The 17770-nt window shown below is 39.6% G+C and overlaps 1 protein-coding gene across 1 annotated transcript in view; it reads left to right on the plus strand.

Annotated features, from left to right (window-relative positions):
- Positions 1–3390: 3390 nt before the first annotated feature.
- The window catches only part of LOC132850091 (NALCN channel auxiliary factor 1), a 107191-nt gene continuing 92811 nt past the window's right edge, over positions 3391–17770 (plus strand). The window contains exon 1 of the mRNA XM_060876243.1: positions 3391–4799. Within this exon, the coding sequence (XP_060732226.1) occupies positions 4146–4799 (654 nt within the window). The 5' untranslated portion in view covers positions 3391–4145. The remainder of the gene's footprint in view (positions 4800–17770) is intronic.

A 17770-nucleotide genomic window follows, 5' to 3' on the forward strand; every position in this document is an offset into this window, starting at 1 on the left:
GAACTCTTTCTTATGAATAATACGGTTTCAGTGTTCACATACATATTATTTGTTACAGTGACATCATGCGAATGCCTATGATAAAGTTGAGCATATCTAAACTCATGGAGGTTAAATTAACTATATAGTTGAATTAACAAAAGTGCAGCAGCTGTTTGCGTTCATGTAGCAGCAATGATTTCATTTTGTGTAATTACAAAGGGTAATAGCTTTACAGAAGTACAGATATGTGAGCTATTGTTTCCATCACTGCAGTAAATTAGTCAACAACTGCCTCCTGACCCTGACTCTCCTGCATTTATCTAATCAGTGATTTGCTTATTTATTTGGTAAGAGAACCAGAAAAAATACGGGGACCTCAAAATCATACGGCACATTTAATTCGTAATTAGTAAATTCTGGCAAGTCCCAAAATAGAATTTATGAATGGGAAATTCCTGTGGCAGAGAATATACTCAGTACAGAGGTTTTTTATTTGACTTGATTTGATTTGATTTTCCATAGTTTATTCTCAATGTCAAAGTCATACATCCTATAAACCAATAGTTGCAGTGCTGATTTTTATCTGGGCATCCAGCCATTTAGAGGCAATCTTAGAAAATGAGGAAACACTCCAAAACAAATCATACCAAACTGGGAACACATATGCATCCTTTAAAACAGCAAATGTTTGATGCTATTACAATAAAATGCAAGAAATGTGAATGAAGGGAAGGTTTTGGGACCGTGAAACTGATTTCTTATCGTAACGTTTGATAGATATGCAACTGGTGATAGATCTTTTCTTTATCTATTCCACCATGATTACCAAGGACCCAGAATTGGGTCACGTGTATCCTACACATACAGCAAAATCAATGACCCTCCAAATCCTCTTCAAATGGGGTCTCTTTTCATTAGATTGTAATGTCATTAGATTTTTCTTTCCACTGGACACAATTTGGCACTGGATCAGAGAGCATAGGGAAACATGTCAAAACACTTCAGCCTTTTAATATGAAGCTTCCAAGACATATTTGAGTGATGCCCAAACCTCAACCGTACTGTTTTAGTGAGACGGACAATTAAAAGTTGCTTGTATTTATTTAGTACATTTTCTGTAATTTCTTTGCATTTAAATATGAGTTACTGTTTATCTATGGTAGCTAATGAGCTGCAATAAATGAGCTGCATTACTGAAATCTTTTTCATTGCCTTTTATGTCATTTTATAGGTCACTAAATGTAAACCAGCTGTACTGTAAACAAACCTACTGTACATGTTGAACAAATCAGATTTTTAAAACATTAACACCAAAATTATTGATAAATAAAATCAGCTTTTCTCAGACAAAGTATGCATCTACACACCATATATTATTAGAGCAAAGCTATTCTGTATATTTTGTACAATAGTTTATTATTTTAGGGTTTAGACAAAACTGTATTTGGGCTTAATCACGTTTTTTGCTTGAGATCTTTTATAGAAACGTGTCTGTGCGGGAGTGATAGTCATGGATTACCAAAGAAGGGATGCATAAGCTGTTTGTTCACTGCTCTGCAGTGTCATGTCACAATTTTATTGTGCTGTGTTCTCATTACAGCTGACCCAACTTTGGCTATCCCTGTCTCTCATGTTTCATTTACACAGCTGTACATCTGGCCATTAGTTTTCTTGATAAAAATAAAGTGCATTGTCATACTGCTTGCACAGTGTGGATTGAATGGATGAGTGCTCCATGTGATCAACCCAGTGTGAATTTGGGGTCAGACCGGCCTCATTATTTCTGTTTTCAATTTTTTGGTAGTTTAAACTCATACCGCATGTGTTTAGATGTAAAATATGGGTGTATTATTTAGCATTATTTCAAAGCTAAGATATGTTTATTTTTACTTTTTAACTTATTGTTCAAATTAGAGTCTTTCAACATATATCCTGCTAGACAATTGCTAGGAACCATAAGCACTGAGCCATTACTACCACTAATTGTGCCACTTTCTGGGCAAGAAATAATTTTATTTCTTCTTCTTTTTCTTCTTCTTTCTTTTCTTCTTTCTTTCTTTTTTTAATTAGCTTTTGGTCACTGATCATTTTAGACTTTTATGAGTAAAGAATTAATTGGAACATAATGCAATCTGTTAATAGACAACATTTTACTTCCGCTATGCTTTATAATACTGACAGGACCATGTCATGAATGTGTTATAGGATATGAATATAAAAAATGTTGGTTCTGTGAGTGAGGTGGGAACAAACCCTAAAATGTGATGTCAGTCCTTTGCGCGGTATCATGAACACACACTCATTCGCAAATAGGGGAAATTTAACATACCGAATCAACCTATTAGCATGTCTATGTGGTTGGAAGAAACGTTGGAGGAAACCAGTGTGGATGTGAGGAGAACCTGAAATACCAGGCATAGCCAGCAACCTGCACTCATTACTGAATAGGCAGTTGCGAAGCAGCAACGATCCCCACTACACCACATGCTGCTGTACTGTACTGTAAGTCACTGTAAGTCATAAATCATTGGTGGCACTCAATCCTTAATGGTGATTTGGAAATTGCAAAGATGTGCAATTCTAGGACACACAATGTCAAGCTGATAATAATGAATACTCTGTTTACTCTAAAACAAAAAAAACATAACATTGATATTACTGTCATCTATACAGGTTTAGTAAAAGACACAGTGTTAGACACACACATACACACACACACAAACACATTTGTCTTACTACCCTTGTCATGACCTTCAGATCCTTGTCAGGATAGTTGTCCCCATCAAGATATAAAACATGTCCACAGATAGACAGGCAAACACACACACACACACGCACACACACTCACCCACCCACTCACACACACACACACACGTTCCTAAGCCTGATCCTTGGCATCCAACTGCTCGGCTCCTTAGCTGAGCTCGTCACAGCTCCACTTCCACACCGCATACTAATAAACTGGTTGCGGGGGGAGGGAGGACTGGGAGGACTGGGAGGACTGGGGGTTGAGCAGCAGCACAGAAGAATTCGCGCTTTGGAGAAAGCTTCACGAGCAATGACTTTCAAACGGAAATCTTTTTATTCACCGCTTAACATCCTTCGTGCCGTCATATGATTTGTTCTTTTGTTGCTTTTGTTACAATAGCCTACCTTCGTTGTTTTAAGGGACAACCCTCTTCTACCCTCTTCCACGTTGTATTTTGACATCATAATTTGTATCTACGGATATTTTTGGATCTAAACGAATCGTTGACAATGTAGTTATAGAGGAAAACCCTGCACGGAGTATTAGACTAGATTAGTATATGCATGAATATAGATGAAAGTGGAAGAGAGTCATAGTTAATTAACTGATATTCCTCGTTTTGGTTTGTCGGAATACATCTGTCTTAATGATAAGTTTAACCCACTGACTGCGGTGTTGTTTGGATGCGGTGGTGTCTTAAAGAAGTACTTTTTATCCAGAGCGAAAAATGTAACGGTTTTATTGAATGCTGTGTGTCCGTGTCGCCATCACTCTTAGTCCTCCACTGCGCCAGGATGGAGCGATCGCCACGCTGGAGATGACGCAAATGACCCAGCTCTTTCCAAAAAAAAGTGCTTCAAGACGAACATGGCGTCAACTTAACACAGGACCAAAGATGATTCTGACTGTCAACCGCAAAAGCCCGAGGCCATCCGCCCAGATCCGGTCCAGGAAATTCGGCGGGCCACAGCGCGGAGTTCTCGCCTTCCCTTAACGAACGCCGGTAGAGGGAGAGGAGGAGACGAAGAGGCGGCATCCCAGCGACTCATTCACGGTGGAGAGGAGAGGAGGAGAGCAGAGGAGAGGAGAGGAGAAGAGAAGATAGGAGAAGAGAAGAGAGGAGAGAGACATGCTGGCGCGGAGGAGCGGGCTTTCCTCTCGAGTGCCACGAACTACGGGAATATGCCAGCGTGTGCTTCGTTTTCTTTCCATGCATTAAGTGAACCGGAATAGCGACTCGACACAGAAACACACAGAGGGAGAGAGAGAGAGAGAGAGAGAGAGAGAGAGAGAGAGAGAGAGAGAGGCGCGTTTACAAGGGAAAAATCCATCTAGTACACCCCCCAAAGTCAATGAATATTGTGGCAGAGGAGCCGTCGCGGTGGAGTCGGCCGGCGCCGCGCTTTCCTAAAATATGACCAGGGGTGCTCGGACGTGTCGGCAGCAACATGACGGCTTAAACATCCGCACTGCACCCCGCCAGGACGAGAAGCCATCCGCCGATTCGGAACGGGCCCAGCGATGGCGACTGCGCTTGGCCTCCTTCTTGTTTGCGAGCGTCCTGCTCGCTGATCGCCTGTGGCTGTGCGCCGCGGCCGAACGGACGAGTGCTGAAGGCGAGCAACGGGACGCGGTGCCGTTCAGGGACACGGGGGATCAGGAGTACCGATCTTCTCACGGCACCACTGACTATACTCATCCTTTCGCAGGGAATTCTAGCACACCTCTGTGGAGACTGGAAGCGTGCCACCCCGACAGCGTCTCCAAAAGCTGCTTCACGGTGGCGAACGCCGAGGCCGCGTGTTCGGGCCTCTCGGACGCCGAGTGGAATCTCAGTGATTTGTACCTGTCCTTTTGTGATTCCTACTCCCTTTTGGATTTGTTTTACGGGTTTTCGAGTCCGGACAACGTGAGCTGCAGTCACAATATGTCAGCGTGTTCCCGGTGCGTCCGGGCTTTCCAGCGCCTCGACCGGCTTGCTCAGGATAGGTACCATGAGTTTGAGCTCCTGGTTCAGAAATACGAAACGGACGCGTATTCGGTGCGGACATGCATGGATGAATGCACGGTAGGAATCGCTCATTTGAAGGCCGCAACGCGGGTTTCCTACATTTTTACCCGCAAATTAGCGGACCTGTTTTGTTGCTGTTTTGTGTGGGGGGGTTTCTTTGCTATTCTTATTGGGCTTCGGTGGTTTGACCCATGTACAGAGTGGTTACATTACTGTGTTCTTGTGCAGTGTGCTGTGTGTGTGTGTGAGTGTGTTGTGCTCCGTGCGCGCGGCCGTGCGCCTATGCTGTGCGCGCACTTGTGGATTATAACAGGAAGGGGGTTCTTTCATCTACTGGGATCTTGCACTTACAGTCATATATATAAAGGGTCATACTACAAACCAGTACTGTACATGGTCAATTATGGTGTGGGCCCTGCATTCCATGTCCTCTTTTGATCGTAATTGGCAAAAGCTATTAAACTAATCTGGTTTATTTCCAGATGAGGCAGTGATGCTCCTCAGTAGGAGGAGAACCGAATGTCTTACACAATGCAACATGAGCTGGATCACAGCTGTGGCTTTTCTTTAGGTTAGTTTGCCTTTTGTGCTTAAAAAAAAAATCAGGAAGATGATAACGACACAGATTCATTGAATGGTCGACGCTGTATTTTTGCTGGTTTGTGTGTGTGTGTGTGTGTGTGTGTGTGTGTGTGTGTGTGTGTGTAATGGCGCAGTATTTTGTGGGATTTCAATAACGTTAATAGCGCAACAGTGTTTTTTTTGCCTAATCCCCGGAAGGCTCTTGCATTCATTGCTCAGTGCTAAGCAACATGTTACAGCAAACATTAAATGTATTTGCTTTAAACAATCTGCTTTACAGTTTTGTTGAGCTTTGGCATGTACCTTAAAGAAACGTTGCGTGATGGCAAAAATACTCAGCAATATATAATTATATATAATATATAATAACCATTCTATTTCTGAGCCGGTTTATGGATATTAGTTGTGCTTTACTTCTGCAACTATAACATGATATACAAATATGGGACGTCTGTCAGATATGCAATATATGTGTATTATTTATTTCATCTCATTCTGTTATTTAATTTACAGTATTCACCCATTTTCTCTGCTGTACTATCCTTTGGCAGGTTTTCCTGAGCAGATGCTGATTCTTGTCTATGCTGAAATCAGGCCAAGCTTTGCCATAGCACACCATGGCCTCTAAAGCAAAGGGTCTCAAACTTTTTGCAGCCAGGGATCTGTTTAACTGTACAATACAGACAAGTCTCTCTCTCTCTCTCTCTCTCTCTCTCTCTCTCTCTCTCTCTCTCTCTCTCTCTCTCTCTCTCGTGCGCGCGTGCGCTCTCTCTTTCTTTCTCTGAGCATAACCTATTCGGATATTAGGCTAATTAAATGTGCACAACCATACATTTTATGCCCAACAGTTTGTGGACAACTGACTATCACAATTATGTGGACCTTCACCAAAATGTTGCAACAAACTTGGAAGCACACAGTGAAGTAGGATGTCTGTATGATGCAACATTAAAATTTCTCTTTAATGTAAATAAGAAGACTGAAACGCTTCATGATGCTAAAACGCCCCGGTGCGAGGTCCATGAAGGCATGGTTTGACAAGGTTGGAGTGGAGGGGATTTAATGTTCTGCAAGGAGTCCAAACCTCAGCCCCCAGTGAACTCCGGAAACCCCTTTTAGCACAAGTGCACTAAGTACACTAAAACAGCAAAAGGGGGAATAGACCTTGAATGGGATGTACAGCACGTATGGGTATGGTGTATGGTGTATCTTTGCTCTTTGGTCAAATTGACTTGATATAAATACATGCATATATACATATATATGAACTTTGATAATGGTATTAATGAAATGTGACAAAGGCAACCTTTGTGAACCTTTGAGAATCACTGCACTACATAACAGCATCTCGTCGTCTAATGCAGCTTCCTGCACACTGGCCTTTCTTTGGATGTTCTTTGAACTAGAAAAATTCTAGACACATTAATTGTCTTTCTTTTTCAATCTAAGGATAAATATTGGTTAGATTGTGTGCTGTAACTGTAACATCTCTGACATAAATATTGTTGACCAGTCATCTCATAGAACAGAAGTGCATTGCTGATTACCCGGTTCTCGTGTCCTGCTTTTCTGTAAGCCCTCAGTCAATATCTTTGCTTGATCAGTACAGTATACTCAGTATGTTTGTTGGAGGAGGAGATCTTTCTTGCTGTTCTTTTTAAACAAAACAATGGATAATTAGAGAAACAATTTTATAGTGTGAACACATATCTAAACTAAAAACTTTACAACCAACACATCGTTTGATTACTAAATGGACACTGAGAAATATTCACAGTGACAATATCAATATATTTTTGGTGTAAATGAGAAAAAGGAAGAACCGTGACTGAAAATGTTGAAATGTTGGGAACGATCTAGCACTCCGGATCCCTTTAGCTGGCTTAATGTCCTTAGCCCTGGGGCTTTTTGACACAAAGCACAGAAGCTCGATGGAAGCCAGCGGACAATGTTGAAATGTGAAAATGAAAATGTATATAGTTTTAGAGTGGTGAAAAAATAATACGAACAAAGACACATTAAAGTGTATTCGTTTGTAAAACATGACTTAAATCAGTTAACTGTAAATCTGTCTACAAACTATTTAAAGTCTGACGAATGAAGACTGACAAGAATTAATACATAAGCTTTTCTCTGTCAAAATGTCTACATGTGCTTGTGTGTGAGTGACAGAGAATGACAGAGAGACACAAGAATAAGAGTGAACGCTGAGGAAACCGATCTATCATACGTGAAACCATTAGTTCAAAGTGTTTGTTCTCCTTTGGCTTTCTTTAATTACAAGCACAAGAAGTGGAATTACAAGCACCGGGTTCATATACAGTGAAGCAGTGTGGTTTTTGGTTTAGAAACTTGGGTTTTAATTTTAGCTCAATTCTGTGAATTTGATAATGCTCAGTTATCTTTTAGCAAGATATGATTTTATGGCATAAGCTAACCTTCATAATGTAGTTTTGATTTCCTGGATTCATACACAATTATCACAGCATCACTCTTTGTAGGCCAAAATGGCCTAAATAAATCCCTCTTTCAAAGATTTCAGTCATATCTTAGTTATCCTTTATCTCTATCTCCACAGACCAGTTTCTACAGTAAATGTTTGCAGTTCAGAAGCAGTTGCAAAAATGATGCATATTGCATTTAATAACTAAATTATTACAGAACTACAAACTCAAACTATTAAAAAAACATGTAATGATTGTAGAAACAAAGTGAATCAGACAACTGAACATGTTTAAAACAACTGCATACAATTTATTGGGAACATCTATACACCTTTTCACACACAACAGTCTCTAAAGGTAGAATGGTACAAAAAAAAAACTAGAAACATTAAGTGAGTGGCAGTTCTGTGGGTGGAAATACCTTGCCGTTAAGAGAGATCAGAGGAAAGTTGTCAGATTAGTTCGAGCCGCTAATATAATCCATGGTGAGCAGGAAAGCATCTCTGCATGCACTAAACATCAATCTTGAGATAGATGGGCTAGAACAGCCAAAGACCACACAAGGTTTCACTCCTGTCAGCCAAGAAAAAGAATCTGAAGCTAGGTTCAGACTCTGGAAATCGGACAGTTAAAGATCAGTTTAAAAAAATCACCTGGTCTTTGTTTCTTTACATTGTAAAGAGTATTTATTTGAGTTATTATAGGCTTCTTGTCAGTACAGACCTGTCTGGTCATTTTCTAATCTTTCATCAAAAAGGTGTTTCAGCCTATGACAGGATCTGCTCACAGAGTGTTTTTGTTTTCTTTTGTTTTCACGGTTAAAATATCAGATAACATATTTTACAACTTTCTGTTGTTTGATGTAACTGGTGTACAGGTAACCCAAGGTACAAGTGTGCCTATTAAAGTGGACAGAGAGTGTTTATGCTCAGAGGCATACAGATTTTTCTAGCACTTATACTTTGCAGTTATGTCCTGGTACTATAACATGGTACAAAACAAACCAAACAACGATGAATAAGCAGACAAGGCAAAAGTAGAAAATAAATCACAAATAAAAAAAAGAATTTAATTAATTATTAAGTAATATATATTAGTAATTTATTTTGATAGGGTGTTTATTCCTACTTGTGTGCATTTTTAATAGTTGAGCAATTGTAAAAAAAAAAAAAAAAGGTAATACTGATTGTTTACTCATTAATTACAATAGATAATTAGATCATTAATAGAATAAATAATACACTTGCATATGCAGTTATCATTCATTTATTTCCAGTATCTGCATTTCCAGCTGCTGTATTTTTTGTTGTTGTTTTTTTTTTGTTTGAAAAAGAAATCCAAAGGACCTGGAGGAAACTCATACAAACACAGAAAGATCATGCAGAACTGCACACAAACACAAACCCAGGAGCTGTGCTATTGTGTGGCCCTGCATTCCGTCATAAAAAATTCATTACAATATACAGTATACTGAATATATTAGGGATTTTCCTTAGGAAGTGATTGCATGCAGATTGTTATATAACATTCAAACTGAGTAATTAACAACTGCTTTCTGTTTCCACATTTAATACAAAGTTATGTGCAGAATTCCACTAAAGTGACAAAATGTATTTTTTTTTTGCATTGTAAAGACCTTTTAGGTGCTGTAGTGTGTTTGTTGTGTGTATGCTGTGCATTGGCTTTACTAGTTGCCCTAGCAAGACCATTTATCCAGTGTTTTTCCATTTTGTCACCTAATCAATGGGCAGAATGCAAGTTGCGTATAGGCCTAGGGCATTAGCACTGTTCTTAATTAAATAAATCTGAATCAGGAAGCTTTTTAACACAATTTAAATAGTTATTTTTCTCCCTTTTTTTTCTGTCCCGAATTTTCTCTCTCTCTGTTTATCTCATCACATACAAGTGGAAAGACAATGGTGAAAACAAGGCCTTTTGAAAGCCTTTCTAGGGACTTTAAGGGGACTCTGTGTTGTCCAGTCGAAGCCATAGTGTGTAGCGAGGGAGCCATGGGCAAAAACCCTCCATTCTTCCTTGCAGCATTAAATATGGATGGTATTAAAGTGCCACGGACCTGTAAGCTGTCTGTTTGCTGGGAGAATTAATGAGGTGGAAAGGCAGGGATTTCTGCCAGCTGTGCTTCTGTGCTTTTAGCCTTCATCAAATGCAATGGAATTCTGTATTCACTTGTGGTAGCATTTCACACTGAAATATCAGCACTGAATTAAATTGTTGGACGGAGTTTCATAGCTTCAGAAATCCAGTAGAGTAACTTTTATAATTTAGTTTCACTTTCATTACATTTTTTTCTTTTATTATTATTCGAAGGAATACACTAAGGATACTGATCATTAAATATGATGAGGATGTGTGCCCACTGAGAACTCAAATACTTTGTTCTTCTTTGGAGGCTTTTCATGTCTTATGTTTGTGCTTTTTATTTGAAGACAGAAACACAGGAAATTGTGCTTTGGTGTGGGTGGCTTATATGTTGTCGAGTCTGGCAAGCCAGCCCTAAAGACCTAGCATTAAGAAGGTATTTAATTTCCAGAAAAGAGAAACATCCTTCATGAGACACTTCATAATATCTAATTTTTTGCCATTTACTTGAGATATTAGGGTAATGAAAACAGATATTGAAAGTATGCACAAATTTGTTTAACGTGTCAATTTTGTCCTCACACACACACACACACACACCATGTCTAGGTCCAACTGAGTGTTCTTAAATTGCGGGATTATTAACCCTTCCAGGAAGGACAGATGTTAGCAGGGGGTAACTGGGAAGTGCTGCCTTGCTCGGCAGCTCATGCTTGGGAACGATCTAGCACTCCGGATCCCTTTAGCTGGCTTAATGTCCTCAGCCCTGGGGCTTTTTGACACAAAGCACAGAAGCTCGATGGAAGCCAGCGGACAAATCCAAGGATCATCATTCTATTCTACTGCCACTTTACAGATGAGCAGCAGGCTCCTAGCCCTCGGGCCATTCGAGTTATCATTGTTTACCCCAGTCTGGAACATTTGTAAAATCAGTACCAATTACCGTCTGCTTTTTTGAACACCAGGTGAAATTAGAATATTCGCTGACAGACTAAATCCTACACATTAAATGAATTAAGACAGGGTGGACAGTTACGTCTCTTTTCTGACATAGTGTCGGTGTTGTTGAATTCTGTAAATCAGCAAAAGTTATAAAACCAAAGCAATTATGTAATCAGATCTAGAAGTTTCTTATTACACAGAATAAAAATAACATCAACCAAAGACATTTTTACCAGTAAATTATTGAGTCAGATATTTTAAACATAGAGATGTCATGGATGTGGTATATGTGGTATATACAAAATTGTTGTAGGAAACGTTTACATTAGTACTTTTACATACAGTATACTATGGTCCCTGGTGGTCCAGCAGCAACCGCAGGTTCAATTCCCAGGCAGGGATCTAGCACAGCCACTGAGTTCCTGTCCTAAGCCTGGATTAAAACCTGGTGTAAAACCTGAGCCAAATCAAAATATGTGGATCGACTGTGGTGACCCCAAACTGAGAGCAGCCGAAGGACAACAACTACTAATGCTACTTATTTGCAGTAACTTCTATACTTCGAACTCACAAGCATACTGTACATGGAACAATATATTTTAAACAAGCCAACAAATCTTTTTTAAACATATTGAGTGCAGCCCAAGTCATGTGTAAATTTGTGCTTTTCACAGCATTTACAATGAACAAAAGAATCTGACTTTATAATAATATGGAATTGGTGTTATAATTACCTCATTGCCATTGTAATAAGCTCCACTCTTTTGGGAAGACTTTCATTAGATGTTGTAGTTGTCTGGATTTATCTATTCAGCCACAGGAGCATTAGCGAGCTCAGATGCTGATGTGAGGTGAGGGAGACTGGTGTGCAGTCAGCGTTCCAGTTCATCCCAGAGGCTCTGTGCAGGACACTTCAGTGCTTCCAAACCACCCTTTTCAAACCATGTCTCTCTTTGTGCTCAGGGTTTGTGCTCAGGGGAATTGTCATGCTGGAACAGGTTCAGGCTCCTTAGTTCCAGTAAAGGGACAAAATTTATTTGACATATTTTTTACAAACAGATTTTAAATTAAAGGGTATTACAATGTCCCTAGCTGGAAATACCATTCAAGTATTGTGACAATAGCACCATAGCACAAAGGAGATCTTGTCAAATTCCTGCTAGATTCATGCCACCAATCATGAGTTGATTATTAAGCTTTAGAAAATTGCTGAGTATTTTCAAAAGCTATTTTTTGAAGTTCCAGGGCTGGCTAGCTTGGAAACGCAATACAGGTATCCTTTAATTGTCCAACACATCACATAATGTATAAGCCAGTAAAAACAAGAAGGATGTGTGGTGCCTGGTTCTGTGGCATCTCACTGCTGGAACTGAGAAACAGATCTTTTATGTGTGGAACAGTTCCAGACTCGGCACCAGCACCTCAGTCAGCACGGACATCTTGTTGGTGTGAAAAGCCATTAGTGAGTTTCGTCCCATTTTTAGCAACCATTAGTTATTGATGTGGCTGGAGATTAAGAACAAAAAGAGCATGTGTTCAGGGGTATAGGACTGGTGCAGCATTAGCAGGATGTATAAATAGGGTTATGGTACATGATACTTTATAGTATTTTATACAACAGCGTGGTGGAATTCTTAAATCTGATTAGTCAAATAGTACAGCTTGGAAGGCATGTAACATAATGTAAAATGATGCATTTGTTTATAATAATATGCTTGTTCTAATGCATCGTTGTTTCTATAGTAACAGACAGGCACTTATATGACACGTGCTCATTAAAAATTGAAAGGTGTAATCACTGGAAAATTGCTGTGGTATAAGTGGAATAACATACTGCCAACTGTGCAAAAATAATAATGGCTACTACATCACGCCGGTGTGTGTTTAATGTTAATATAAACACACTGTCTGTTGTGTGTTATTCCTTATGTAATATACACTGGTGGATAAACAGCATAATATTCATTACATTGCATCACACATTTATTACACTGTTACACTAAAAAGCTTTGAAAGCAGAACTATAATATGTGGAAGAGCTTCATTTATTCCTTTAACCCTACCCCCAAACACTCGCTCTCTCTCTCACTCTCTCTTTCTCTCTCTCTCTCTGGGGTGCTGTAGCCTGCAGGTCCAGACCTAGCCTTCTCTTCCGGTCTAATTTAATTTGCGCCCTCATGATTGTGCCTGCTTTAGCTGGCTTCTCCTCTGGGTCTGACTGTATTTGTGCTCCTACATGCAGGACTGATCTTCTAATTGAACTTTTAATAATAACAAAGCTAATAATACAAAAAAAATACACCTTGTTATGTTACCGATAAAAGAAGAGCTTTTTGTCAGACAATTTTTGTAACGTAAAACGTCCCTCTTCACTATGACAGTGATTGGGATCTTGACACACTTTCACTGTGGTTTGTGTGGTTTCACAATGTCCAAATTGTATAGAATAGAATAGTATGGAATTGAATGTTCGTTTATCAAAGTTTATTTGTTTGACTTAAATATATATCTTTGTGAATGATCTCAAACAGTTTATTTGTTTGACTTAAATATATATCTTTGTGAATGATCTCTCTTAAGGCCCTTCGTAGTCAGGAAGACGGGACTGTGGTAGCTTAGTGTTTAAGGCGTTGGACTATCAATAGGAAGGTTGCGAGCTTGAACCCCAGGTCCAACAATCTGCCACTGCTGAACCCCTGAGCAAGGCCCTTAACCATCAATTGTTCAATTGTATAAAATGAGATAAAATATAAGTCTCTCTGGGTAAGGGTGTCAGCCAAATGCCTTACATGTAAAGTATGTATTCATTTCCTGTAATATAAACGGTTTGTATTAATGTGCTCATTTTAGTCCATTTTTGTTTCTGTAGTTATGTCTCATTACTGGGGACTTGCATGGTGGATATTCCACATAAACTAACTCTAATCATAAATAGATTTAATATTGGTTCTTATTTAACAAAAAGAAAAGTAAACCCATCAGTAACAGGAAATTTCTTTTAGGAGACATTTAGGTTAAATTTGCGGAAGGGGTTTGGGTCTTATTAACTTGACTAGAAGTTGGCGTGCGAATCCATGTGCTTTATACTATTAGTCACAGAAGAGAGTGTGTAGGTGGAGCAGATCAACTGAACCTACACAAGAGCATTTCTACAATGGAGCCAACCATTATAGCCATAAAAAGTAATTATAAGTTTTCCATCACATAAAGAAAAAAATCCCAATTCAATTGCTTGGTGTATCTACAGTAAATACACCAAGCAATATCTAAATTAGTTTTTTATTTTTATAGCTTGTTAACTTGATAGTCGCCCCCCCACCCCAGCTCTGTAAACATTGTATAATCAATACAACTCCATAACATGTTTGCTGTGTGTGACTAAATGTGGTGAACTTTGGTCCACATTTCAGCTGTGTGTTAGAGCTTTATGACACCCCAATGGTGTAATGAGTGCTCTGATTAGCACAGGAGGGACGTGTTTAGTCACACGGATGGAGCAGGCTGAGCGAACAAGCTCTCGGCGGGGACTACGAGTGGGGATCTTGTTGAGGTGGAGGGGCCATGCTATGGGGGCTGGGTAATTAGGAGTGACAACTTGTGCATGTTGGGAGGCAGAGTGAAGCAGTGGCACTCATCAGAACTCACTGCTGGGAGAAGGAAGAGAGACAGGATTACGTTAATATAATCTCCACATTTTTCTGAATTAGACAGCTATAGAATTGCAGCCTGTTCTCACCTGACTTCCACTGTGTGTGACACCGATCTGCTGTGGTTTGTTGTATTGTTGGCAAAGGATAGTTGGATTGAATTCACTTGTGTATGTGTGTGTGTGTGTTGCCTGTGTTACTTCGCACCTTGTGATTAGTGGACTAATAGTGGAAATGGAGGCTTGTTCTTATTTAACACAGTAGGCTGATCTCAGTGCCCTCAGTAGAGATGGATGAGGGAGCAAAGAGAACACACTTTCCATCTGGCACACTTCTATGAACATACAAAGGTTATACAGGTTATTGTTAATGTGTACATAAAGAGATTCATTTTGCAGCCCCCTCTGTCTTTCTCTCTCTCTGTCTTCCTTATGCACACAAGCATGATACGTGTCTCAGAAGGTACAGTCTAATTAAATTAGAGCACTGTTGCTTTTTCCTTTTGTAAACAGCAGAAACCGCACTTCATATGAAATGACAGTGTTCGTCTCTCACGAGGGAGCAGATAAGAAGCTTCTCACTGCCGGGTTCTCTAATGTTGCAGGGGATTAGTACTTCCTGCGCTAGCTTTGTGAGGCCACAGCTTAATGACAATGTCTCCCACTCCTGCCATTATGGATGATGCAGTCTCTAAACAGCACTATCCTGTAGTGCCAGGCTCCCCCATATCCACTCAATCCATCTCATCATTTCTGCAGGTATACACTGCAGATGGAGCTGCTTCCTCATGGTGAAATCAGCGCAATGCAGTTCAGGGCCATTTTGTCATAGGTTTCCAACCAGTGCCATGTGGCGAAGTGCAGGTTATGATTCAGGATCGTGGGCAGACTGTCATCAGCTCGGGCCTGTAGAATGGAGACTGGTGTCTGGTCACCAACATTTGAAACAGCAACAGCTTTGCAGAGATTGTAATTTGTCTCTTGAAATGAATTACAGTAAAATAAATACAATTCACACTCTTACTGACCTACCAAGGCCTCCTGTTGGCATTACCTGTGATTGTTTGATTTATAGTTACTGCTTCATATTCTGTGTTCACTCAGCCTCTGTTTTTTTTTCCTTTAAATGCTTGCTTTGATTCCATTCCAGGCTATCCGTTGGTCAGCACGTTTTACAGATTACAGGGTGGAATGGGATTAAGGAAACCAGCATGAAAGCATGACTGTCCATTGTGCTTCAATTCAAAATGTCTTCTTTACTAGAAACGAGAGACATCACCAAAGAAAAAAAAAAACAAAACATGAAATCATTTTTATACTGTAACAATGATATGTTCCTGTCAGTATTGTCTCTTATATTCAACCTCTGTCTTCCGTTTTTATTCCTCTTAGAATCATCTATTTATTTATGTGCACATGTGGGTTGTATGGATGGAGATCAACTTCTCGCTGTGATTTCCCTCTTTCCTGAGAGAATTCATTTACAACACAAAGAAGTATATTTTTTTTCAGCTATTACAGTGACCTACCTCTGATTTGTCAGGTCCTTTTGTAACTCAGCTCACACAGAGGAGCTATAATAAGACCAATTATGCACAGTATGAAGCACGGCACACTCAGAAAGACATAGAGAAATGATAGCCTGCAGTTAAAAGTCTTAATGCGCTGACATTATTTATCACCACCATTCAAATCAATTTTTCATGTTTACAGATGTGTGGAGTATAAGGCTTTCAGAGAACATACAGTTCCTCTTCTGGCCCCTTAAATACATGTAGTTTGTATGCTTGACATTTTTGTGATTAAAATTTTCATTCAGTTTTGCTCTCTCTCTCTCTCTCTCTCTCTCTCTCTCTCTCTCTCTCTCTCTCTCTCTCTTTCTCTCTCCCTTGCTTTCTGTCTTTCTTTCTGTATGTACAGTATGTAAACAGTGCACTGTGTCTCTCAACACCTGTGACGTACACATTATGGCTTTTATGTAGTTCATTACAGGCATTATCAGCTGTGAGGTGCAGGCGGGACATAAGGGGCAGCTTTATAGAATACTCTCCCTAATGCAAACAAATGCTTTTATTAGCCTGACCTGTAGGAGATGACTATCAGGAAGCTACTCTTCAGTTTCACAGACTGAGAGAGAGGTAGAGAAAAGCAGAGTCGAAGTAATAAAAAGGTAATAATAGGAAAAGAAATGCCGAGAGATGAGGATATATGAAAAAGCAAAAGAATGCAGAAACCCTGAGAGAGAAGGAACACGAGGGAGAGAAAGAGAGCAAACAGCTGTTTGATAGCACAGTCCATGGTTACTAACACCAGAAGACTCTTAGGGTCACATGTACTAAGCTGTTTGTGCCGCTTTTGAGTGCAATATTAATAAAAAACCTTGCCTGTTATGTATAAAACAAGCCTGTATGTGCCTAAACGTGCTGTCCCTCTTTTGGCAGCTAGAGGTGACACATCATTTTATCCAACCCTCACAACTAGGTGCAAATTAGGAGCATGTTTTAAGCTTCACATGTTGCTCAGATTGTTTTAGGCAGTGTTGCCAGATGCAGGCTTTTCCACAGATTTTTTAAAAATGAATTCCACACATTTTTTTTAAATCTACAGCACAGTGGCTTTGTGGAGAGTCGGCTTGTCTCACAACTTCATGGTTGGGGTTCACCTCCACTGTGTGCTTGGTGTTTGTATGTTCTCCCCATGCTTCAGGGGTTTCTACCGGTACTCCGGTTTCCTCTCCCAGTCCGAAGGCATGTGTTGTAAGCTGACGGGCATCTACAGTATAAACTGTCCATATTGTGTAAATGGGTGTGTGAGTGTGTGTATGTGCAAGTATGCCCGCGATGTTGGCACCCTGTTCAGGGTGTGTCTGAGTCTCTGAGTCCCTAGAGATAGAGTCCAGGTTTTCTGTAACCTTGAGTAGGATAAGTGCTACAGAAAATGGATGAAGGCAGGAATGTGTTTATAGTTTATGATAAAATATATCATAATACAAGTCCGTGTCAGTAATTAAACATTAATTTCAGATGCATGCATCTTGTGGTCACATTAAGTCAATTTAACAACGAAAAGGAAGGAAAAGTAAACACTCACTAAAAAGCAGGTTTCAAGGACGGTCACTCACTCGTGAGTGAGTGAGTGAAAGCAGACACACTGGCATCTGATCTGGGTGTTGTCATTTAATTAAAAAGTATCAGATACACTTTCATAGAACACAAATTAATGATGCCTTTTAATGCTATAAATGCTGTAAATTAGAATCTTGAGAAATTAAAAAAAATATATATAATTTTATTACAGTCCCCAAACTTCAATTT

This window comes from Tachysurus vachellii, chromosome 8, assembly GCF_030014155.1.
Source record: "Tachysurus vachellii isolate PV-2020 chromosome 8, HZAU_Pvac_v1, whole genome shotgun sequence".
NCBI lineage: Eukaryota > Metazoa > Chordata > Actinopteri > Siluriformes > Bagridae > Tachysurus > Tachysurus vachellii.